Source organism: Anastrepha ludens, chromosome 6 (genome assembly GCF_028408465.1).
Source record: "Anastrepha ludens isolate Willacy chromosome 6, idAnaLude1.1, whole genome shotgun sequence".
Lineage (NCBI taxonomy): Eukaryota > Metazoa > Arthropoda > Insecta > Diptera > Tephritidae > Anastrepha > Anastrepha ludens.
The window spans coordinates 102,732,806-102,760,216 of record NC_071502.1 but is presented as its reverse complement, the minus strand read 5'-3'; the positions used below and the strand labels follow the sequence as shown (position 1 = coordinate 102,760,216).

At 34.1% G+C, this 27,411-nt stretch overlaps 1 protein-coding gene across 3 annotated transcripts in view; it reads right to left on the bottom strand.

Annotated features, from left to right (window-relative positions):
- LOC128867823 (trehalase) overlaps positions 1–27,411 on the bottom strand; it is a 78,903-nt gene that overhangs the window by 19,392 nt on the left and 32,100 nt on the right. For 2 of the 3 annotated variants that reach the window (XM_054109363.1, XM_054109361.1), the window contains exon 3: positions 4,228–4,248. In XM_054109363.1, the coding sequence (XP_053965338.1) occupies positions 4,228–4,248 (21 nt within the window). Of the gene's footprint in view, positions 1–4,227; positions 4,249–19,708; positions 19,729–27,411 lie in introns of those variants that run through there. The other variant, XM_054109360.1, reaches the window with a different exon arrangement.

Sequence of the window (27,411 nt, the reverse complement as noted above, 5' to 3'; positions counted from 1 at the left end):
CAACACAATCTCAGGTTTTTCGTAAACAAATCGCTGTCATTCAACTCCGGTTACGTTAGCGAATCAGCTGATCCCTTTAAAATCGCTGAAAGCCGATTACCTAAGGCGAAATGAGTATACTAGGTGGTGCCTTAACAAAACAGTTGCTTTATTTTTCGCGATTTTGACGAGTCTGACGTCAGCCCCCCTTCCCAGTACAAAATAAACGAACAAAAGACACAAAAGGAGTTGAAATTATATGCTTGCAAAAATTCAATGAGCAGCTTGGTTATATTGTGATTTGTGAGATTTAAACACTAAACAAACTAATGAAAACGAAGTGCTGTCTGTTAAATTGTGAAATCACAAAGTAATATAAATGCGCCGTATCAAGAAAGTATGTGTGTGTGCGTATAATTTCTTATGTTTCGTTGCTCCCATTGCTTTCCCTACTCTTTTTCTTCACATACAAGTGATTCCCCTTTCTTTTGTTTGTTTAATCATCGACTCTTACGGCACAGCGTATTCGGAAGGCGCAACCTCTTTCTCTATCATTCTTGCCGATTAAAGGTCTAATGTTGATCCCATTTCTGCATTCTGTACATCGTGGTTGGTTCGGCATTGCTTCTCCCAGACCACACGACGAAGTGCTGATTTCAAAATATTATAACTAGTGCCACTACTCATTTTTTTGACAGTCGCGTGCTAGTTTCTAGTTATCACAAAGAAACTATTTAGTTAATGTAACCCAATCTGGTCCCCTTTCCGCTAGTAAAAATCTAGTCAACATCAAACTAGTCTTCGTTGAAGACTATCAAAAGAGAAATAGTTTTGAACTAGATATTTTGACATATAATGGAATTCTTTATATTGTAAAAATGGTAAAATGCTAACCCTGATCCCTTTTCCACTAGTAAAAGTCTAGTCAACATTACGTCAGTTCTTTTACAGCAATATTTAAAAAACTAATATTTTAATCATTAGTTAAGGATTTTCCTCGCAGGATAAGCAAACTATATTAATGGTGCTCACACTCACCAACGTATCGTAGTCCCTTTCTTACTCGTTAACTTTGTTGCTGTTTTCACATGCAAATTTTTCGTCAAGTTAGTCGACCGAAGAAGAGGCGAATAGAAGAGGCCTATTATATGTACTGTCACATCAACAGGTATTTGATAATTGAACCAATATTAAGCTAAATACCCCAATTGCCGAAATATCTCTCGTTTTGGATTAGATATTGAAAACCCTAGTTCCCGTTTTCCCTGCAGGGCATACGAGTATATTGTCGCACAAATGTAAGTAGATACTAATGCATCAAGAATACACTCTATATACAGTATTTATAAACGATCTATATGTAGATACCTATGTTTGCTTGTGCCTGTTTGCAAGCTGTGCTCGGTGGGCTCGACTTTTTCTTTCTATTTTTAAACTGATCACTAGCGAATTTAATCGGTAATTGCGAAAGTACCGTAAGTTGTCATACAAGTGTTTCGCATAGCATGGGACAGATGTGCATTTTCACACATACTTATATGCATATGTATGTATGTGCATACCTTTGTACTGATATGTGGCACTACATTTAATTTTACTTCGGCTCAGGAAGTAATTGTGGTGACTATTTTCGTTTAACTACAACTATAAAACAGTGAATGGTATTTGAATATTGTCAATGGCCCGCAGGCACACGGCTCTTGTTTTTATTTAGAGTATTAGTAGTTATGCAATGCGTCGGGATCATGACAGAGCGTTGGGTGAAATGCACGCGGTAATTTGTTTGTAGGTACACTAGTCAGCAAAACTCTTCGTACAATAAAGAGATAATATGATATTAAGTTTATAATTTTAATTAAGTGTTTGTTATAAAAAAATCGAGTAATAGTTATGTGGAAGAAAATGCATAGCATCGATGCAAAAAAAAAAAAACAACAAAAAAAAAATCAACGGTAGAAAAATCAAGGAATAGATAATGTTTAGTTTCTGATTTTAAGTAAATTTTTATTATAAAAGAAATCGAGCATTAGTTTTTTATAGAGAAGAAAATGCATAGATAGCACCGAAATGTTTTTTGTTATGAAAATTAAATGGGCAACAAATTTTCATACACAAAATTTCTCTAAAAATTCTGATGAAGGTTTGAAATTTTGAATTTTGGATTAAAAAAATTGTTTGAGTTTTTTAAAACTTTGCAACTTTAAGCTATATACATAATTTTTTTCGGTGGTTTAATAAATAACACTATACCACAGAAACAACTTATATTCTGGGTATTGGACTAAGCTAATATTTTTAAGAACTTCGGTAAAAAGTAATTTCTCCGATTTTTGAAGTTAGCCTTCGAAATCGAGATATGGGCCTGCGAAGTTCGAAATAGGACCTTTAGTAAAAAATTGTTTAAAATTAATATGTGTAAATAACTAACAGCATAAAAATATTGGTCGTGATCCGCTTATTCCACCTATTTACATATCATATAATCTTTTTGCTTAAAATTAAATTACCGGTGCTATTAGGCTCCAACCATCAGATCTTCGAAAAATTAAAAAAAACTCTTTTTAAAATTGTTTAACGATTAAAAAAAAATTGTAAATATAAGCAAACACTCTTTCTTTTTTGATATACATAATTATATGCTTTCAGTGTAAAAATTTGGAAAAAAACTTTTTTTCTAAAAAATACATCAAAAGCCATATTTGGAATCAAAAATGTCAATTTCATAAAAAAATGTTTCAAACAAAAACTAGAATGTTGGCAAAAATATTAAAAACTTGGTTTTTTTTTGTAAAAATAAAAAAATATGAAACCAATTTGTTAATAAAAAGATTTATTGACGGAGAAGCACAATATTCAATATTTGAATACTAACGGTGGAGAAAGGTATAAGTCAAAATTTCGTTGAAACTACAATGTTACAAGAGTCAGTAGAAGTGTAATATTAAATTACTTTTTGGTGACGATTCGTTTACGGCGAAGAATCGATAGAAAATATGTATCAGATGGAAAAGATGGATGGAAGAATGGGGGAAATCGGTAACATTTCTTTCAATTGTCTTTTCCCAAAGTTACTTCAAATGGACTTATGCTATTACTTAACTTTTTTTTGGGAATATTTTTTTTTTTAATCCGGATCGTTTTTTAAACAGAAGGTACAAACTTACTTCAAATGACTCTTTGCAGCTTATTATCAACCATTTGAAATTGAAATCAAATATGAGGACGGATTTATATATTATATTATAATTTATTATAATTTTAAAATTCAAAATAACTTCAAAAATTTAAATTTTTTATTTAAATAAATGTTTTGGCAGTTTAGTAAATATTTTATTAAACAAAAATTTTAAAAATTTGCTTTTAATTTTAATATTCCTTAAAAATTAAATTTAGAAAAGGGCAAGAATAAAAATAATAAGCATGAATTTACCAAAAAAGAGTGGAATTTTACAAATTCACATGAAACATTTCGAGTAGTTAGAGCAAGAGAACAAAAAAAAAATTAAGAAAATACTCAGAAGATATGTCCGTTATTCACACTGCACATTCATTTCAAAAAATTTCGACATCAACTTTAGACGAAAACTTTTTTCAAACAGTGTGCATGTATAAATGACTTGCACGTGTAAGTAGTTATGTACATGTACTTGAAAACGGTATTTTTTTTTGATAAATTTGCGCGATTTATTTATTTATACATTGCATGTATGTATGTGTAAGTTTTTTGCGCGCACGGGGTGGCCGTTTATACCATATAGATATGTATGGATGCAAATGGGTGGTTTGAGTTATCAGCTGTCCTAGGCGTTGATCGGCGAAGTTCTTTGTATAAGGGTACTAGTACCTCATACATACATATCTAAGTAGATACATTTATATTACATATGTACGTATGTATGTTTTTTAAAACGGTGCTATCTGTGATTTCTAAACACTTGACACCATTAAATCGTTTTGACAACACCATTCTGCCTTAAATTGGTAATGAAACGCTCGGGTCTTTAGTTGTACTTAAGTTTCAGGGAATTCGTAATCAGAGCGCTGGCAACAGCTAACTGTAAATAAGTGATAATACATTTCAGCGCATAAATTTGCAGTTTGCACTTATAAAATTCCTTTCTTTTGACTTTCAAATGTGATTGTTTTTTGCTACCCACAGCTGCAGACCTCGGCGAATTCGTTCACCTTATCGACGCTTTTCATATAAAATTATTGCCTATTGTTGAAATATTTTATTTTTGTACTTACTATTGGGCATCATCAACGGAGCTGTGTATGAAATAAATGAAAAACAGAGAAACGAAAAATTTTCATCAATTAAACGGTTAACCTTTTGTATGATTAATATGATTAACAGTGCACACTTTTGTTATTTTTGTTTCGATGCTGTATTTTTTCATCTTCCTAAAATACCACTCGTACAAGTCAGTTACAATTTTTGAAGGATCTTACGTCATTAATTATTGCCTCAAATTGTGTTAATAATCCAGAACATCCAGACGCAGATATGAATTAATGTGCAATTGTATATATTGTATGTACATAAATCCATACATACATGCATATGTATATAACTTCATTAAGTTTAATACATGCAAAGCTACATTGCTAATTTTAAATTGCTTAACTCGTTTAGAGGCACAATAAAAAAAATATTTGCAATAATAAAAATTGTATTTATTCAGATAATTTTATTAAACAGGCTAATTTAACAAACGGCATGGTTTGTTTATCAATGTACTTGTACATATTGTTTTGCTTTCGAGACGCTCTAAATAAATGCAATCAAAGTAAATATGGCTGAGTTGTGTAAGTTGAGATCTTCCCTTCAAGCATCTTTCACAAAAGATTATCACGCAGGTTGTGTGTGTGTAATTTACTTCCGAGTGAACTTCATTGAAATTCTCTAGCAACTGCACTGCAGCAAAGAGCTCTGTTAAGTTAAGATTTGTTGTATTTCGAGGTAAAGAGAACCATCTGTTTCATGTTTTGGTTTGTTTTGTGTATTTCTGAATAGTGGGATTACCTTTTTAGTTTATTACAGAAAGTATATGCATATAATTTTATATTTAGGTTAAAAAAGAGGTTGTCTGTAAAGTCGGTTTACTGACGATAGCTTAACGTGACAACGTCATAAGAAAATATTGATGGAATGGTTGCAATTTTCAAAACAAAATTTTAATTTTATTTGTTTGATAGATATTTTGTATGGATATAGAGGAGAAGGTAAATGGAATTGCAATGGAATAGGTCAAGTTACATTTACACAAACGTGAAAAATGACGAAACATTTATCAAATTCATGAAAGATATCTTCAATTTCGATTGTGCATCAGACGTTAATAAGTCAACAACACTAAGAGGCACCATCATCGATTTGCCTTTTTCAAGACACTTTACACTCGAAACACTCCCTTCATTTCCTACTTTTTCTATCATCGTCCTATTCTCAACAGAGAAATGGTTCATTACCATGCACAGAGGAAGAAGGCATATGCAAATACAAGTATGTGAATTTATATACAAATGCGCATATACATACATATATACCTATGCTCACTCAAGTAGGACAGAGCCAGATGTCGAACATTGCCGAACGCGGGGACCGATTGTGCTCTTTGTCGTTCGTTCCGCGCTCTCGCTTGCAGTTCAAGCACATTAGCTTACATTTGCTTGCGTACGGAATAGATTCGTATATTTGATATGTCCATATGACTTGTATGCATCTTTACATATAGATTTGTTCTTTTTGAAAATTGCGCGAAATTGTATATGTATATGCATGTTTATATACATATGTATATTAGTATACAACATCTATACTAATATTATAAAGAGGAAAACTTTGTTTGTTTGTTTGTTTGGTTGTAATGAATAGGCTCAAAAACTACTGGACCGATTTTAAAAATTCTTTCACCATTCGAAAGCTACATCATCCACGAGTAACATGGATTATATTTTATTTTGGAAATAGGGCTCGAGATATAGGTCAAAACGTGGACCCGGGTAACCTTCGGATGTGTATGTACAATATGGGTATCAAATGAAAGCTGTTGGTGAATGCTTTAGTCCAGAGTATTTTTCATGCCGCTCCGTGACTAGGGTCTCGAGATAGAGACCAAAACGTGGACCCTAGAATGTGTTTGTACAATATGGATATCAAATTGAAGCTGTTGGTGAATGCTTTAGTTCAGAGTATTTCCATCCGCTAGGGTCTGGAAATATATGCCAAAACGTGGACCCGCCGTGTCTTTGCACCGAATTACACCAAACTTACACACATTGTTAAGGAGGTATTGAAGATGGTTTCCGTATAGTTTGGATACCTATTGGTAGATAGGGTCCCGAGATATAGGTCAAAACGTGGACCCGGGTAACCTTCGGATGTGTATGTACAATATGGGTATCAAATGGAAGCTGTTGGTGAATGCTTTAGTTCAGAGTATTTCCATCCGCTCCGTGACTAGGGTCTCGAGATAGAGACCAAAACGTGGACCCTAGAATGTGTTTGTACAATACGGATATCAAATGAAAGCTGTTGATAAGTGCTTTAATACGGGGTAATTTTCATACCTATTGATGACTAGGGTCTCGAAATATATGCCAAAACGTGGACCCGCCGTGTCTTTGAACCGATTTAAACCAAACTTACACACATTGTTAAGTATGTATTGAAGATGATTTCCGTATAGTTTGAATACCTATTGGTAGATAGGGTCTCGAGATATAGGTCAAAACGTGGACCCGGGTAACCTTCGGACGTGTATGTACAATATGGGTATCAAATGAAAGCTGTTGGTGAATGCTTTAGTACAGGTAATTTTTCATGCCGCTCCGTGACTGGGGTCTCGAGATATAGGTCAAAACGTGGACCCGGGTAACCTTTGGTTGTGTATGTACAATATGGGTATCAAATGAAAGCTGTTGATACGTGCTTTAATACGGGGTAATTTTCACACCTATTGATGACTAGGGTCTCGAAATATATGCCAAAACGTGGACCCGCCGTGTTAAACCAAACTTACGCACATTGTTAAGTAAGTATTGAAAATGGGTTTCGTAAAGTTTGGTTGTAATTCGGAGCACTGGCAACGGGTACAGCGTTCTTTTGAACCAGCCATAATGTCGCTTACTTTTTTAACGCTTGGGGCGGAACTGAACTGTCAAATTGACAGTGTGAGTTACAATGTGTCAATATTTCTTTCTGATTTGGATGCCATAAGGAAAAAACGTAAGTGCAACATGTAAAAATTGTTTGTGAATTTTTTTGGAGTGGATTTTGGAACAGTGAATAATTTCTTACGAAATTTGAGAATTTAATGTGAAATCCGAATGAAATTATGTGTTCGTGGAAAAAAAATTTTTTTTCGTTTTTTTTTTTTGAAAAATATAAATGGATAATGGTTGAAAAAGCTCCAATGTTTAATAAAACATATAAATTGAAATGAAAAATTCATGGATGAACAGGAAAAAAGACGACTGTTCATTCATATGCGTTGATTTGAAATTTAAAAAGAATCTTCTTTTTTCCTGATTTTCAATTTATATTTTATTTACTCAAAAACAAATAGAAAAACAAAAAATATTGTTAATGCCAAAGCGCTTGAATAAAGAATAAAGAAATAATATAAATAATATGAAAATCATATATTTTCTGTTCTAAACCATATCTATTCTATTTTAGTGTGCCCAGCGAAGGGGGCCGGGTTTGCTAGTATCTTATAAGGTATATGGTAAATATTACCATACATTTTTTCCTTCATATATAATAAAAAAATTAATAATAATAACATTAAGACAACAGATATTATTAACAAACTTGGTTTTATTTTAAATTCTTCAAGTAAATCAAATTAAAAATAATCAATAAGAAGGCATATGCAAATACAAATACGTGAATTTATATATGTACATATGCGCATATACATACATATATACGCTCACTTAAGTAGGAGAGAGCAAGATGTCGAACGTTGCCGTTCGTTTGCTTTGTTCGTTCCGCGCTTTCGCTTGCAGTTCATTCAAGGTAACGGCAATGAGCAAGGTAACGACAAATGAGTAAGGTAACGACAAATGCGCAAGGTAACGACAAATGAGCAAGGTAACACTGATGAGCAAGGTAACGACACATTTTTTCGTGCGTGCAGCCGGCTAAATCGAATTATTAGATGTTATCCCGTCAAAAATATAAGAAGTATTTTTCTGCACGAGAATTCTGCTACTTACATTTAACTTAACGACCTCACTTTTGTTTGCATAGTAACAGCGCCTGAGAGCATGTTGTAAAATATATTTGCAGTCATAATGCAGCTATCGCTGTTAACATAACATTTTGTGCTGAGCCACCAAGTTTGATTTCACTTTGTTCCGAAAGAGAGTACGCGAGCTGTGATATAACAACAACTGCATGAGAATTTGGGCATTTATGTAAATGCCATTAAGGCTCGACGGAAATAGGATATTGTCTGCTGTCTCATATTACATTTGTTGGAAATTAGAGAAATATAGGCCGTCGCCATAGTTGAGTGGATTTGTGCATGGCTTGCAATTGGTTGATAGCATGTGCCGTTCGGAGGCGGCAGTGAATTAAATAATTCAATAATTTTTGCGTTGCAAATGACTGCATTTTGAGTATTATATGCAAACTAATTTAACCAAATATAGCCCATTATTGATCAACTTTACCTTTTTTGATTTTAAAGCGAGTTCACAGAATAAAATATCTTAATTAAATACTTGCACAGAGAAAGCAGATTAAACACATGTTTGTGCATGGGCGTACCTCCATAAGTTTTGACATTAATTAGGAATAGCACTGGTTTTGTTTAGATTTTAATGCCTAATCCGTTTTTGCTTGTAATTGAAAGAAACTTGTATATGGTATGACAAGAAAGCACAAAATATGATGCCAATAAATATGAAGCAAACAAGCAAACAAACAGAACAGGGGTGTGGCAAATGTTGATAAGAGTGAGTATATTGGAGTGTATTTCAGGGAATATATTATTTATTTTTATTTTCATCGTGTCAATGGTCTTGTACCCAAGTTTGTTTATAGAACGGAATGTGATAGAAAATATAAGAAAAAAAATTGTCTTTATAAATTAAATAATACAGTTTTATACAAGTTTTTGCTTGCAACTTAAGACTTTATTATAAAATTTGAAACTTGCAATAGATTTTTTAATTATAATTTTTATATCTTATTTTATATTTTGTATTTTGTTTATTATTATATATATATTTTATTTATTATTAGATTTATATTTTATATATATTATGTTATATGCATATATATTTCAATTATTTCCAACATAAAAATACCCGCAAATTTACAGATATCCTGTCTAAAGCAAATTCAGCGTCGTTAATAAATCTTCTGCGGTAAATAAATTGGCAGCCATAAAATCGTTATCATTTCTAACAATTTACACGCCTGCAGGGGATTTGATGATAACGGCTTATCAAGACCATCAGCGAGGCTATTTATTGTTGAAGTGTTCAAATTTATTGTTATATATTTATTATTTACCGGAGGGGATATGCTGACAGCTCTTTATTGGAAGGCCATTTATTTCTAAAGTGTTCAAATTTTATGGTCAGCAGCAAACTAAAAGATTAAAACAATCTCCCGAATTTCAAATACTTAATATATCAGATTTCAATCAAAATTTTCTAGTTCGTGCCCTCGTCAAAATGTCAATATAATATCTTTAATAGCGTTAAATAACTTGATATTATTTCTAATAGTGTTATCGAACGCATAAGGAACAATTGGTTGATATTGAAAGATTATATTTCAAGATCAAGAGTTAACATATCGTGCGGCTCATGAAAGCGAAACTAAGAAAAATGCCTCATTACAATAGAAAATTATAGAAAAATGCATTTCCGAAAATTCGGTAGTTCAAACAGTTTTGTTGTTTGTAAAGGCACCTAGTCAAGGACAAACCGGCTCCAAATTTTCTTCCAAATCTTTTACCTGAGTAACGTAAACAAAGCCGTGAAGGTTGCATTTCTTATATTATTATCTTCTAAGCACTCATCAAGCATATTCTAACTGATTTTTTACATTCAAATTTGCTATCGAATTTTACAAGAACCCTTAGGCTTCTACCAACATGCTTGTAAAATATAGTACAATGTTGCTTTTCCACATCAGAAATGCATGACAATAACAAAGAGGCCAAAAACTTTCAAAATACTATTATACATTTACGTACTTGCTGAACTTAGTGAAAGGATAAGGCCGAAACGGCCCCGCACATCGCGATTCCCAAAAAACTGGCCAAAAGTCGAAAAAAAACAGTTTCTAGATAGAGTTTTTTTGTCTTTGGGTTGGCTACAGTAATGCCTTGAGTAGTGAAAACCGTTCATAGCAACGTCCTGTGCCCTAAGTATCCTCTGTATTTTCAGTCGCAACGTGGCCTTCGTTTGAGCATCGTATTACGATGAATAGTGAAAGTTGTACACATTTGAAAGATTTTGTAATGGAGTAAATTGAACAAAACCAAATGGAATCATCTTCGGAAGGTTAGTAAAATACGAGAAATCTTTAGTTCATATCAATACCTCGACACAAAATTTTTAGCTGCAGCAATACGTAGATACATTTTTTGCAATTTTTTTTATAAAATTTGAGTTTTCAAATTGTATAGTAATACAACGCCGTCATATGCTGCTTTGAAACCTATTAAAGGTTACTCAAAAAAGTAATGGTTACTGAATAAAACAAGATTCAGCTGCTACCACTTGCTACCTTGCGACCCCGAAAACATATAAATTTACATGCATCTTGATTATGTTCTTGAATATACGCTATTTCACATGAGGGGGTGGCCAATAGGGGTGGAAGGGGGTGAATTTTCAAAATTTTAAGATCAAATTCGTAATCAGCGACCCTGAAAACATAAATTAACATGCATCTTGATTATGTTCTAGAATATACGCTATTTCACGTGAGGGGGTGGCCAATAGGGGTGGAAGGGGGTGGATTTTCAAAATTTTAAGATCAAATTCGTAATCAGCGACCCCGACAACCCCCGAGTAAGAAATTTTGAATCAATTACTTAATTTTTTGAGTTATGTCCAGCTTTTCGGGAATCGGCCGCACTGTGCATCGGCATATTCGGTATTGTCTGTTAAAAGGTTCTTATCTAAATACAGAATCCCAATTTTAGACTATTCGGCGTATTTGGTGCCGTGCGACTTCTATCTGTTTCATACAGGTGCAATCTGCATTGAAAGAAACAAGCTTGGAGTGGAACGGTAAGTGAAAGAGGCACAACAGCACAGGAACTGGGGGGAAAAAATGTCCAGTACTGGCGGAAGCACATGCAGTAAAATTGTGCGAAATCACATAAAATGTTGTAGAGCATCAGAGTTTCATTATTTAATAGCCACACCTCGTATGCCTTAAACACCCAATATACGACTGTCCTTTGCGGAATATAGCCTTCGTTGCATATATCAAGGCGAACTTACTGAATATTATTTCGACAGTAAGTGGCAGCACTTCAGTTGTTTTTCCATTAGAGAGTTGATAACGTCATTAAAAATACTAGATTTGAAATCCCTACAACTAACTATTTGTACATCAATTTAAATTGATGTAATGCAATTTTTTTTTTTCTTTTTTGTTATTGAAGGAAATAAACATTTTAAAGCATGTCCAATAAAAACATTGACGCTATAATAAGCTTTTAAGTGCTTATTTTCTTTAATGAAAATAGCAATTGAGTTTATTTACTGAAACTGATAACGTATCTCCTACTGCATAGTTCAAAAATATTGTACAGAAAGGCTTGCGAGCGCAAAGCTATGCATGTATGTATGTATGTATGAGTGCACATACAGAAGTATGACTTTGTTGCTCACAAAACTAAATTATTTTTATGACTTTTTAAAAGGTGTTGAAAGTAATTTACTTGCACAAATTTTGAACTTAATTGTTTTGCACAACTTATTCTTAGATCTTTTTGATAATAAATTAATTAGAAAATGTTCTTAAGTCCTACAAATGTTGATATGTATGTAAATACATAGTACAAACTGCGAATGTACAAAGGTATTTTTTTTTTAATTTCATTGACAACAAATTGAAGGTAATTACAGCTGATCTATTATAGCACATTAAGATAACGGATGCGTGTTGGTTAAGGCAAAATATTAAGAAAAAAGTTAGTCAATCAATGACAAATAAAATTCTTGATTTTTTTCTTAAAAGTTACTATATACCCAATGGTCGCTTTCAAGTCCCGTCTTTGCTAAGTTCAATCTTACATCCATTTAAATTGAAAATCGCTAGAGAACTATGCCTAACTATGTACAAGTTGATGCAAAATTAATCACCCTATGTGAAGATTTATAATTTTTGCAAACCTCGTTTTTACAGTATTCAAAGAAAATAATTTTTTTTTTTAATTTACAAAAATGGTAATTTATTAGTGGAATAAATAAAAGAAAGCCACTTTGTCTTGGTAGAGAATCTATAATTTATACTTCCACAATTCGATTCGTTTTTCCTTATTCTTTCCGCACGAATGTTAAGATAGTCATGCTGATTAACAGTTTGATAACAGGTCCATAGCTTCCATTGGATTTCATTATTCTACTGTTACTGCTTCTTTAACAGGAAAAGAACGATTGATCTGACTTTACAGAATTGTCTACAGAAGCGCGATGTACTGCATTCGAAAGAGAAGATTTCAGAGCTCAATTTTAGCGCATGTTTCTTTTATAGCAGCGCCAGCCTCGTAATTTAATAGCCATATCTCGTAAAAGCAACTATATAGATGCATCCTACAATTATAAATAATTCCTTCCTGAAAGCACGTTAACTAACTACTGCAAATTATAATTAATGTGGCATTAAAAATACAAATGCTATTATATGAATGCCCCATTAAGACATATTTTAAATTTAGTGGCATGCTTTTGTATCGGTCGTACAGCGTTGCGGTTTGATATCCAAAGGATAATATTATAATAAGTTTTAGTCATGAAGAAATTTTTAAAGTCCACAACCGTAATAGTAAGAGCCTAGCAGACCAATTCGAAAATGTTTTTATCTCTCAGGAATTGGTCACCAAGACTATGCGATTTGGCGCTGTTAACTTATTTTTTTTGACGGTTTTTGAAAGAAAAGGTACATATATACCACCAACATTCCTGAACTGAGAGATAATATTCGATGTGCCATTGACGAAACTGAGCTAACACTTTGTCAAGGCGATGCAAGCTTAACAAGAAAAGAGATTCATTACGTAGTCACAGAAGCTTATTGCAGTCCTCTGAAAATATTTTCCCAGTCTTATCTTTGCAAGTTCCGTTCTTTTGGCGATTCGAGAAGCGGGGTTTATTCGTTTTGGAGAGCCTCAGAACATTCCGTGTTTCTCATTCATTGTGTGTTGACCAAAGCGCCCGCCATACTCTGGACTCTCTCTGCTATTAGCAGCTGCTTAGTCTTTTTCTCAACAGGGAACACTGCGAGTCTTGTATACTTGGAGTGAATGACGCTTTGTCAAAATGTTATCGAAAATGTTGTCGAAAGAAGTCAAGTGTGTATCAGATTCCGAGTTATGTCCATGTTTACTCCCGTTATTTCAATAAAAACATCATAATTTTTGAAATACACACTCTTAATAGGCGGACATAGAGGGACATTCTATGCATACCTGCATATCTATTAATGCATTTCGAACTACAAATATAATGACAATAAAAATTTCACAAGCCTTAGTATTAATTCATATAAATGTTTAAAACAAGTTTGTAATGGAGATTAACTAAAGTGAAATTTATCACAGAAACCTGTTTATAATTTGATATGAATATGTGCAATACTTGTGAACATTTAATTGAATGCAGCGGTTGGAGGTGTCAGTTCAAATATGCGATCAAATCACTTCTGTTATGAATCTAGTTAATTAAAAATTATAATTGTGAAAATTCTATACTTGAGAGAATAATTTTTTTCGACGTTTTGTTTTTATCATTCCAATATACTACATACGAGTATATATTTTTACGGCGGCCGCCGTAGCCGAATGGGTTGGTGCGTGACTACCATTCGGAATTCAGAGAGAGAACGTCGGTTCGAATCTCGGTGAAAGATCAAAATTAAGAAAAAAAATGTCTAATAGCGGTCGCCCCTCGGCAGGCAATGGCAAGCCTCCGAATGTATTTCTCCCTTGAAAAAAGCTCCTCATAAAAATATTTGGCTTGAAACTGTAGGTCCCTCCATTTGAGGAACAACATCAAGACGCACACCACAAATAGGAGGAGGAGCTCGGCCAAACACCCAAAAAGGGTGTACGCGCCAATTATATATATATATATATATATGTACAAATCTGTGGAGTTTGAGCCAAATAATTTATATTAGCTTTTGGGCTTAGGTCGAAAAATTAATTTTTTTCATAGCCAAATTTTATATTCCATTGCAACTTTTACCAAGAACCTTCTTAGGGTTCTTAAGCTTCTTAAGCTTCTTTTGCTTTTTATTCTTTTAGTTAGTTTTTCCATTGAAGATAGACTGATTTTCAAAAACTAACGGCTGTTCTACTGAAAAAAAATTAAATTTTTCCAAGCATCTTAAATATCTGAGTCTCATTCTTTACGAATAGCCGACATGGATTATACATTTGGATATAACTATTATTCAAAGCACCCGAGCATTCTTGTGGACTGATCGAAAACTAGTGGGAGAAAATGTGGGTCTTATAGATAAGTCAAGAAAGAGTGTGAATCAATCTCTTATTAAATCCGTTTTGATAAACGCTGAATACTTTTTGCACGAAAACAAATCTATGCAGTGGTATTAAAAAATCTCAACAGCTGGCTTGTAGAGGTATAACTAGAATCGGGCGAACAATAGCTACCTCAACGATTGAGGTTATGGTAAAAACTTGTACCCATATAAAAAATTTATTATAGAAGCATTGCTCTCCACAGTACGCTGAGCATCACAAGCGTATTTGAAGAGTGTGAAAAATTCAAGAACTCATTCACCACCAAGACAAAAGAAGGTAGGAAAAATTACGTATACGCACTGTGGGGCACTGTCTGCTGTGGTTTAACACTATGCAATACCTTAAAGTCTTCATTAATTAAACAATAAATAAGGAAGAACTCCCTTGAAAGGTACATGTACATGTAAATAGTCCCAAGAAACAAGCCAGAAAATGTAGTTGGTGCATTTTTCTCTCTCGCAGAAGTACTTGCTTCAAGAAAAGTGCATTGAACACAAATCGCATTGAAATGACAAAAAGTTATAGATGATAAATATAAAATAATAAAAAATGTCGGATCTTTCTCTAGCTGAATGTTATCGTGCATAATTTTGCGCTGTACAATAGTACAGGGATGAAGAGACTTATAATTCGTAAGGCCAATAACACCTGGGCGCGCATTACTTGTATGTGCATAATAATGTATAGTTAATGTATGTTAACATTGTAATTTTCCCCTAATTGTTTTACCAAACATTCCGCGTTCTGCTATATACACATACATATGCATTTATTTGCAAATACTCTGGGATAAATGCAAATGGCATGTAACTTTCATACTTCCTTATTTCCCCATAGCCTCTGAGAGGTGTTAGTGTATGTACATAAATAAATAATATGTATACATACATATACACATCTTAATTTGCAATGGAAAATATCTGAATACATGAAATATTACGTATACATTTATGAGAACCCCATTAAAAGAAAGCAGTTAGCGTCGATAAAGGAAGAGAATGGCTGCGATCTATACCTTAATACAATTTTACGGATTACGGTTTTTTACTCAATGCAGAGACCTAAAATTTTAGCAGAATTTGAAGTTCAAAATATGCAGAATATTATTAACTAAATAAATTATTAGAAATATCATATATATTATTGAGTTCTGCACGTATTAGCAAACTTTCTCAAATTGATTGGCTTCAGGGAACAGGAAAATTGAGTTGCTGCAGTACAAAACCTTATAAAAGAATTTTCAAATTTCAGTAGACAAGTAATATAATAGGTCTATTTATAAGTTCGTGCGGTTTTACAACAGATGGCGTAACTTGATTATTATTCCATCGATCCACATTTCCAAACATTCATTGGAGAGCTACTGTCGTAAGGCACAAACGTCAGTATAAGTTTTTTATTTGAAGCGTAAACAACAATATTTTTACCACACTTGAAAATGTCGAATTTCGTGCCAAATAATGTGTTTTTGCGGGGAATTCTTCTTCATTATTTTAATATGAAGAAAAAAGCAGCCGAAAGTCATCGTATCTTGGTGGAAGTTTATGGTGAGCATGCTCTATCTGAGCGAACGTGCCAGAAGTGGTTTGCACGCTTTAAAAGTGGTGATTTTGGCTTGGAAGACGAAGAACGCGAGGGTGCGCCGCCAAAGTTCATGGATACCGAATTGGAGGAATTGCTCGATCAAGATCCGGCTCAAACGCAAGAAGAGGTTGCAAAAACTTTGGGAGTTGATCAATCAACCATTTCCAAACGTTTAAAAGCCATGGGAATGATCCGAAAGGTAGGCCATTGGGTGCCGTATGAATTGAAGCCAAGAGACGTTGAACGCCGTTTTATGGCATGCGAACAACTGCTTCAACGGCACAAAAGAAAGGGTTTTTTGCATCGAATTGTGACTGGCGATGAAAAGTGGGTCCATTACGACAATCCAAAACGTCGGGCAACGTATGGATACCCTGGCCATGCTTCAACATCGACGTCGGCGCAGAATATTCATGGCCTGAAGGTTATGCTGTGTATCTGGTGGGACCAGCTGGGTGTTGTGTATTATGAGCTACTGAAACCGAATGAAACGATTACGGGGGATATCTACCGACGACAATTGATGCGTTTGAGCCGAGCACTGCGAGAAAAACGGCCGCAATACGCCGATAGACACGACAAAGTTATTTTGCAACATGACAATGCTCGGCCACATGTTGCACAAGTGGTCAAAACATACTTAGAAACGCTCAAATGGGATGTCCTACCCCACCCGCCGTATAGTCCAGACCTTGCGCCATCCGATTACTATCTCTTCCGATCGATGCAACATGGCCTGGCTGACCAGCACTTCCGTAATTACGATGAAGTCAAAAAATGGATCGATTCGTGGATTGCGGCAAAACCGACCGAATTTTTCACAAAGGGAATCCGTGAATTGCCAGAAAGATGGGAAAAAGTAGTAGTAAGCGATGGACAATATTTTGAATATTAAATTTGTAACCATTTTACGTCAATAAAGTTTCAAATTTCGAAAAAAAACCGCACGAACTTATTCATAGTCCTATTAGTTAAAACCAAGTAGTTAAAATCCAATTTCTGTTTTGTCTCTTCGAATTTTATTGGAATGCACGTATTTCAAATTTACGTATTTCCGAAAAAGCAGTAAAACAAATTTTAAATTCAGTAACTTGAAAATTAAGCGGAATAACGAAAAAATTTCTTGCAATTTCTCTATTTTTCATGAATTCTATAAAAGCTAGACACTTAGTTTTTATTATTATTAAAAACAGTGGAACAATTGATTTTTTCGGATGTCGATAACTCGGTTACTAGAAAAATATGTATTTAAAAAAATAAATACTAATTATTGTTTTGCCGTATCGACTTGTGTTTGCTGAAAAATATATAAAAAAGGGATGAAATTGAGACATTTTGGAAATTTTGTTTGGCGTAAGTAAAGAATACGCATCGTCTTGCTCGAAACCAAAGAAAAAATTTGGTTCGAGAGAACTCTTTATGCTGGTTATAACGGTACTATAAGTTGTTTGTGCTAATTGGAGCGGTCGAAAGCAAAATGTGCGTATGGCATTATATTTCAAATGAAATATTATTTAAAATACTTTTTAATGAAATTATATTATATATATTTATATATAATTGACGCTTATGTCCTTTTGGGGGCTTGTCTGAGCTTCTCCTCCTATTTGTGGTGTGTGTCTCACCTCTCACCGGCAAATAGTTTCATTTTTATTTTATAAAAGGAGGTTTTTCAATGCAAAAATACATATACATATATATAATTGGCGCATACACCCTTTTTGGGTGTTTGGCCGAGCTCCTTCTCCTATATTGTGCGTCTTGATGTTGTTCCACAAATGGAGGGACCTATAGTTTCAAGCCGACTCCGAACGACACATATTTTTATGAGGAGCTTTTTCATGGCAGAAGTACACTCGGAGGCTTGCCATTGCCTGCCGAGGGACAGAAAAAACTTTTTATTAATTTTTGGTGTTTCACCAAGATTCGAACCAACGTTCTCTCTGTGAATTCCGAATGGTAGTCACGCACCAACCCAGCCGGATACGGCGGCCGAAATGTACTCGGAATTTCCCCATTGCCTGTTAATGAGCGATCGCTCTTAGAAAATATATTTACATTATGTTTATATGGCATTTTTCGAAATAAAAATCGTTTTATGTAATTTTTTTCGTATTTAAAAAAAAATAAATTTTTCCGAAAACTCACTCAAAATTGTAGAAAGTGTTTAAATTGGAAGGAGGTTTAATTACCTTTCTAAAAATGTACTACATTTTGCAAACGTTGCAGTAGTTTTGCAGAAGAACACGGTTTTAAAATACATATAAAATACATAAAAGTGAGATTTGACCTTCGATATCTCCGCAATTTGTAGTTAGAGCAAAAAGTTTTAGTACCGTTATAATCAGTAAGTATTATTAAATCTCTTTTCGTATTTTATTTCAGCGAAACGTTGCATACTCTTCACATGTTCCTATTTTTCGAAATTTGATATTTCGAGAGTTTAACGAAATATCGAAATTTCGTTTTTCCTCTTTTCGATTTCTTCATTGTTTCTCTAGTTCATTGTATGTATTGAAATTCATAATCAAAGTGTTGAAAAGCCTACTCTTGAGTACATTGGAAGGATGTATCTCATATAACTCTCTCTCTCCAATTGAGTACTGAGTGCAGTATGGTATTTCTCGTATTTCTTGCCATAGCTTTCATAAAAGAATTCGTACATAAAAGCGTATGCTTTGCACTAGTTTCCACGAACTTACGTAAGTGTGGGTGTACATTTGGATTTGTATGTATACACGCATATATGGATCCATATAAATTTCTCTGTACACAGATATGTATGTACGTATGCAGATAAAAATAAAACGAATATTTCTAAGAAGAAAATCAATTCAAGCGTGCCGAGAAAACCCCCTATTTAAGTCAGGAAAAAAAAACGAGCCCAACAACGATTAGCTGCGGTTTGAGCGCACACCAAATCCCATTAGAGATATTCAAGGACACCACCAATGGTTTTGTTTTGCTCAAAGTCGCGTAGTCAATGAGCCTTTCATGCAATTGATGATCCACATATACATAATTAACAAATTCAAAACGTAATTCATTAATAAATTTTTGCGCTGCTTCACTTGTCACCCAATTATGCCGGCTATGGTTATCACTTTTTCACGAGTAATTTCAGATCATCAAATGACAAATTATAGTGAGTAAATTTGCGATCACCGTGAATTCTTTGTTTTATTTTATTTCGTTCTTTTATGTTTTTTGCTTTCCGCGATTCGCGAATAAAATTTATTGCACACATTACGCCAATTGAGTAATCAAAATTTTGATATATATAAATATATGAATGTATCGCAATTTCATTGTGAAAATAGTAATTATCAGTAAATAAATTGAAAACAATGTGCAAGAATAATTATTGTTTTTATTCTAAGACATTTTTTCACTTCGTGTCAATCTGTCTGTCTCTCTGTTGTTTACCGGTCGAAATCAAATGTCGAACTGATCGAAAGTTACCGTATACATTTTTAAAATACAATGCAAATGTTGCTCGGCCGATCGGACAGCTTGTGAAATATTGTATGTATGTGTGTATGCATGTACTTATATTTGTTTACATTTCATAAAATTGAAAATATTCGCTCCATAGCTGTTAACATTTGTTCCTGCATTTTACATATGGACATACATACATATACGTTCGTACGTTTTGAAAAACTCTCCGAAGATTCTGATAGTGAATTAACGTGCTCTCTGCTTTTGCTTTAACACTCTCAATCTTATCTTCTCATATTTTTTTCTCTTTCCTTGTGAATGTTTTTTAGTTTTATATTTGCTATAGGTGGCCTTCGTTTTAAGGGTTTCGCGACAATTTGAGATAACTTTAAAACAATTCAAGTTACTTTGGATAGTGGAAAATACTCAAGTGTGTTGTCCAAGTTCGAGTACTTATGTACGTACGTTTTACACTCCAGATACTATGTGAAATGTTTGATGTGATTGCATATTAAAATTTACAGGGTTTGCATAAAAACGTTACGTGGCTGTACGACGCAGCAAGCTATCGAGAGACTCGGTGCAAGTTCAAAATGCAGCGAGCGATTGGACAGCGGCAATTTGTGGCTGATCACCTAACGCAGGCTTCTAGGCACAGCAGACTGTTCTCTTATTCCTGGAAATTTTCTGAAATTCTCCCTCTCAAAGATGCCACAATGGAATACTAGTACCGTTAAAAAAGTTTGCATGCGTACCCTTAAGGATGTTCTGGAATCTGCCCAACAGGGAGTCGAGCCTTCGGGACATATTATTTGAACAATTTTAAGCGTTTGTAGCAACATTTGAAATAAATATATTTAAACAAAACTTTTTTCGATGCCTTTTATACAAACTTTGCACTTGTGCGCAAATGGTTTGGAACCATCCATTAAGTAAAATTTTATTATATGGTTAGTTAAGCCGCTACTGCATTATGTACATATTTGGTATATAAACAGTGAAGCGTCGATGTAGTAAACTTCGTTATAAACAAAAACTCTACATCGTTTCCTGTATTAAAATGGAAGAAGTTGAAGCGCTCTTGAAAATCTGGTTACTTTAGCCAAGTATACTCTGGAATTTTTTGTTTCCAAACCTCACTCGGTAAATCTCAGACTATATTTATATCTTGAAAGTCCCCTTTTTTAAGTAGTTGCCAGTCGGAGATTGCAGGAATAAATCAAAATGCGGACCACGAATTGGTGGAGAAGCTCGATGAACAATTTCCAAAGTTGGATGAAAAATTATGGAATATTGCAAAAATGATTCTATTATTTCATTATTAATACTTATAAGTTATCAATTGTAATTCAATTAGAGCTGAGCATGTGTTTAACTAACACCGTTTACCTTTCCATCCAAATACTTAATGATATATCAATAAAAATGTTTAATTGTCAAATGTATGACATCATTGTAGTTAGTTATTGTTTTTCCAATACTAGTTACATTGGAACCACATAATAAAAAGATAATGAAAAGCCAACACTTTTAACAATTTGCTGCAATGAGTGGAAGTGACTTGAGTGGTGGCCTGCCAAGAAGCTTAAGCAAGACAATGGTAGTAAAAATGCAGATTTGTAAATGATATTATTTGTCGAAGGCCATCAAGTTTCAACTTTTTTTTCAGGCCAAGAGGAGAAAGATTTTAGAGAAGAATATTTACGGATATAGTTAATAAAATCAAAATATATGTCCACAATAAACATATACGAGTACGAATGCACTCTGTTCTAACAAAGCCACAAAATACCCCTCTGTCATAATTGAAATTTTGCTCTTAACTGATACAACAGTATTCTTACAAAATCTCAAATTAGCTCAATTGAGGGGAAAACTGTGAGCGCCATGTATTAAAAATGGCTGTTAGAAGAGCAAAGCGAAAAAAGTGAACCAATCATTTTTTAATATTCTCAAATTATAAAACAAAACAATATATGAGATTGAGGGAATTGTAATATAACGGTGATTCGTTTACTGTTCCAGAGAGCGTATTTATGAAGCACCTTCGCTTTTCTAAAATAGAACCATTTCAGTTTGATTATAGAGAATTAACGTTTGCTTAAAAACAAGGCGAGAATTTATTTTTCTTAAAAACTATTTGCTTATTCATAAATATTTATGTATTTTGTCCCTTTTCAAAGTAATTCCTTTCTCTCTTAGATTCACTACACTTGTGCCAGCGCTATGTTCAGCTCTTATGGCAAATATCTGTCATTTCATGAGTCTTTTTTGTATTGAGAACACGAAAAACGTTCCAAATCCGGTGAATACGGTGGTGTGCCAGATTTCCGAGCGTATCATATTGTTTAGCACAAATGTGTCATGACTCATTCATCGTACTATCTTATAGCAAAAATTCATAACGCATCAGACCATTATAGTCCAAGAAAAGATGAGCGAAATTGTCGCATTTGAATGAATTTTGGCCCGATTTTTTGGTCTTGGCTCTTGTGGCCGCCTTCATTTGGGAATTGGAGACTTGATTTCGGTATCACAAAATTAGTATTTTCCTTTACGTCATTCAAAAACTCTTGAGTTATGCTCACGTGCCGTTTTTTTTTATAAAAATTTAGCCAAAAAACATCTAATCTTTAAATCTGTCAAAAAAAAAAAACAACTAAAAATGCTAAAAGCAAAATGGCCCATAATGGCAACATATGTCTGAGCTAAGGTTAATTTAGAAGGTGCTAGTTTACTTAGACAATTTCTATATTGAATAATATACACCCCAGTTTTTTTGTTTTTGAAAAATATTGAAACTCGAGCGAGTGGCAGTGAGTCTCTGGAGTTGCCTCGAATTATATTTTGCAGCGTACATCATAAATCGCAACTGAATCTTCTAAAAAAAAAAAAATTAGCGTGCATTTGCCAAAGGAAATGTTTCCCGCGGAATCTCTGGGAGTATATAGTATTTTGGCTAATGGCATACACGGACAAAAAGAAAAATAACAAGCTTCAGAAAACCACACAGCTGCCGACCAAGTACGTAAACCCGATTCGGAGCAACGGACGCAATTCGGCTCCAACCACTTGATATTTTGACACAATAATTTTGCATTTATTTACCAAACAAAAAGTATTGAAAAAATGCAAGCCAAAATTTTAAATACCTTACTCCTCTCCCTTACAACTCCCTCTCCTATACAAACAAATGTTCCTGAAGTTTTTTCCAGACTCTCGTTTTTAATTTTCCTAAACTTTTTCTGTCTAAGCTTTTGTGCTAATGTGAATTTACCCTATTCGCAGCTACATAGTGTCTTGTTTTAATGATGAGAAAATTCTTTATTGGAATTAATGGGATTTATTTTTCACACAACGGTTGATCATGCAAATTATGTAATATTTATTTGCCACGAACCAAAGGAATTGTTTTTGACTTTTCGAGTTCGTAAATATTACATACCGGCATACAAACATATGAAAATATGTATTTTTTGTGTATATTATCATTGCTTATTGTTTTTTGGTTTTGTTTATCTTTTTTTGTTGTTTTCACGGTACACAAATTAGTATAAAAAAGTATAAGAAGAAAGTATTAGTATTTTACCCAGAAATATCATACGCAATAAAGAACAAAGAAAACTGAACAAATATTTGCCAAAAACTCAGTGCTCAATACAATATTTTGCGACAAATTTTGAAGAATACTTGAGAAATGAAGTGATTGACATAAAACCTCTCTTTGACGGCTCTAAACCTTGTGTCTCTTTGGCCAAGGTGCTGCTCTAATTAACCTCCTCCTCCAAATAGAGGAACTTTTTTTTATGCGCATCCAAATGGTATACAGTTTTGTGAAAACCATTTTCGTTGCAAAAATAATACACTTGGAGCTTCGCCATTGTCTATTGTGGAGCGATCGCTGTCAGAAAAAAAACGTTTTCTATCATTTGATGTTCCATGCCTGCAGAGGGTCTCGAAAATGCGATCAACTAAGATATAGTCACGCACAAACTCACTGGGCTACGGTAAAGAGTTGTTGCTATATTTGGCCTGGCAGAAGTTCAGGCTTTCCTGTTTAATATATTTCGATGTCCAGATCCAATTTTAAAATTTCTCAGTTTACCTTTAAAATGGCTTGGGTTCAAAATTCAATTGCGACAGCTAATTTTTTCACTGTCCTTGAAGAGGTTTGGGTGCAGTTTAACATTTCCTTCATCTGATAAAATGGAATATAAGGAGATTTCAGAAGCTACTTATGCCATTAGTTAACTAGCTTCTTTAAGATTGAGTGATACCCGGCAGGGCTCAGAGTTTTCTACAATGACTTCTGTGAAAGCTGCAGGGACGAAGAAGAGCCTGAAATTATAAACTTATATATACAGTAGGGGACACTGAAACCCGAACACCCAAAAACCAAACAATTTTTATTGTACTTCAGTACATCTTTAGTTCACGAAGTCTTCAGTTTTCGTGATGTAAATTAGCGGTAATTTTTTATCGTTCGGTTTTAGTGCAAGAAGTCCGTAGTTTTTGTGATGCAAATTAAAATGTTAGCTTTATCATAATCGCTTATTTTTATGGTTTGATTTTAGTACACGAAGTCTGCAGTTTTCGTTAATTTTCCACTTGTTTCACGACTTATCAATCGCAAATCAAATGGAACAAAAAAATGTAAGCCTAACTCGTGTCCGGACTTCAGTGGCCGCCATTATAAGCTTTCGCAATGCATAATCCATTTATGGATCCATCTAAGAATAGATCTGTTCATGTACAAATTGTCCAGTAACTTAATTTCTGAGAATTCGCTCTCGAAGGGAAAAATATCATAAAAAAAGCTCATGAACGCAAAACCAGTAACAAGTTGCAAGTTTTACTGATTAAGTTGTTGGCGGAAAAAATCACAAAAATTTTAAAAAATTTTAGTTGAGCAAATAAAGTGCAAAATAACGAGCTTAGCATCATATGTCCTTATTTTGTCCAAAATAATGTGTTCCATTAGCAATTGTAATGTTGTGGCAATCACAGCTTTCTTCATATTTTCCTTGCCGCCGTCTATGCATGAATGTAAAGGGTGGTTAAGTTTCAAGGGCCGGTATTGATTTTGAATAAAATACATTTTTTTATGATAATATTGGTATAACTCAATTACGTATGGAACAAATTATCGGCCAGATGGCCGCAGCGGCCTCGGTGGCACACCTCCAAAGACCACAAAATGCAAATAGTTCCTTATCTAAAGGGTGGTTAAGTTTTTGAGAAATTATTATCATTTCTCTTTATTATCATAATATTGGTATAGCTCAATTACGTATGGAACAAAATATCGGCCAAATGGCCGCCGCGACTTCGGCGGCACACCTCCATCCGATGGTCCAAATTTTCGATGACGCTGAGGCATAATTGAGGTTCTATGCCGTTAATGTGCCGAATTATCTCATCCTTTAGCTTTTGAATTGTTGCTGGCTTATCCACGTACACCTTTTCTTTCAAATAACCCCAAAGAAAGAAGTCCAACGGTGTCGTTGACGTTTAGGTGTGTTTCATATTCAACATCGGCCCTTGAAATTTAACCACTCTTTATGTATATGTATAAGTATAAAAAAAAAAAAAAAAATAATTGGCGCGTACACTTCTGTTAGGTGCTTGGCCGAGCTCCTCCTCCTATTTGTGGTGCGCGTGTTGATGTTGTTCCACAAAGGGAGGGACCTACAGTTTCAAGCCGACTCCGAACGGCAGATATTTTTATGAGGAGCTTTTTCATGGCAGAAATACACTCGGAGGTTTGCCATTGCCTGCCGAGGGGCGACCGCTATTAGAAAAATGTTTTAATTAATTTTGCTTTCACCGAGATTCGAACCAACGATCTCTCTGTGAATTCCGAATGGTAATCACGCACCAACCCATTCGGCTACGGCGGCCGCCACGTGTATAAGTATATGTTCCCAAATTAGACAATAACCAAGAAGTAGAAGTACACAACTCAAAAGATACCTTCATAAAACAAAAAAGATACCTTCAATGCTTTCGATTTGTATTTAGGAAACTGCAGCAACGCTGACTGAAGGCTGGAGGCAGAAGTCCAAATCTCTATATCCTTGGCCGATTTCTATTTAATATATATCAAATAAACTTTTCAAATTTGATCTAAAATATATATATTTACCATTTTTATCTAAACTTAGAACTTTGACTCAATTCGCAAATTTTAATTCGCGTTCATTTTTTCTTTGCGATCAGCTGTTGTTCTCACTTGCAAATTCTTACAAGTAAGAATTTACCCAGTAAAAACTTGCAACTTCCCCTCAAAACGAAATGTCATTTGCGCTCTCACATTCTCCTACTTTGCACCATACTTTGATAGTATGTGCAGCTGGCAATCACGGGGACCTAACTTCTCAGCAACATACAGTTCCAAGTCACCAGGGCGACCCGTTCTTAAATCCTGCTAAGGATTGAAATTTCAGTAGAATTCGCCAGAAATGTATAGGAAGTACAAGGTGGCACAAAATTAATCACCCTATCAGATGATTTATAATTTCTGCAAATGGCGTCGTACGTCAAACATATTTCACCGTTGTGAACTAGACATCTGCAGTATACAACCGATAGAACACTTGCCCGCTTCTTCTAATTTATATAAAGCAGTAAAAATAATGCGTCTGAAGGTAGCAAAGCGACAAAACGTATAAGAGAATCGAGCGTTCTGCGAAAGCTTTTTGGAACTTGCAGGTTGATAATCCAACTAATGATGGGCTGTAGAAGCTTTACGGCATAGTAAACTTGATTGCATGAAGTAGGCTTCTGTTTCGCTCTCGCTAGGCAATTTAAGTGTATTTACAAATGCCCAGAGCAGACTTCTTATAAAAGCCATCTACCATTTAGAGATAGCCTATAACTGTAAGACTATCCATAAATTCTTGAAAACACACTATTTTTTCCCTACATACAAGAGAGATAGCAATTCAGTGCTAATTTGAGTTATTATGAGAAAGAAATTTCGTATCTTAAAATACTGGGAAGCCCGCAATTCAATATTGATACAATGGAATGGAATCTATGTTGGTGTGTGTGTGTGAATAAGTAATTACAAATGCAATGACAATCAACAAACTGCAAAACTGTCAGAGTTCCACATACTAATTCAAGGTCTCCATATTTCTTTGCAGCTGGATAAAAATGCTATCGCCGTTTTGCATCTAACATTTCTGGTTACAACGTCACGACATATGTATATATATATAGAACGCAAATACAACAATCACGCTATGCACGAAATGAATGTGGTTTAGTTTGGCTTGTACACACATATTTTCCTCTTTGTTTTAAATTATCGTCATTATTATTAATTTTTCGTTTTTTCCACTAATTGCATGTGTCGCTATTAAGACACAATGAACAGGACAATAAGTACTTAATGTTATATAAATCAATAATATGAAAAGTCATGAGGAAAATGTGTTCGTATGTGAGAATTGTGAAAATTTCAAATTCAACTAATTTGCGTAAAAATAATACTAATGGCAGTAGCCGTAGCCACGTGTGCTTGTTTACCGCTTATGGGCTAGCGATTTGAAGATTCGATTTTTATTCCAACTTTAAACAACAATAACATAGAGCTTTTGTTTTAATAGCTGCCTGCTATCAAGTCATTAGATAAGTTACTAGCGAAATT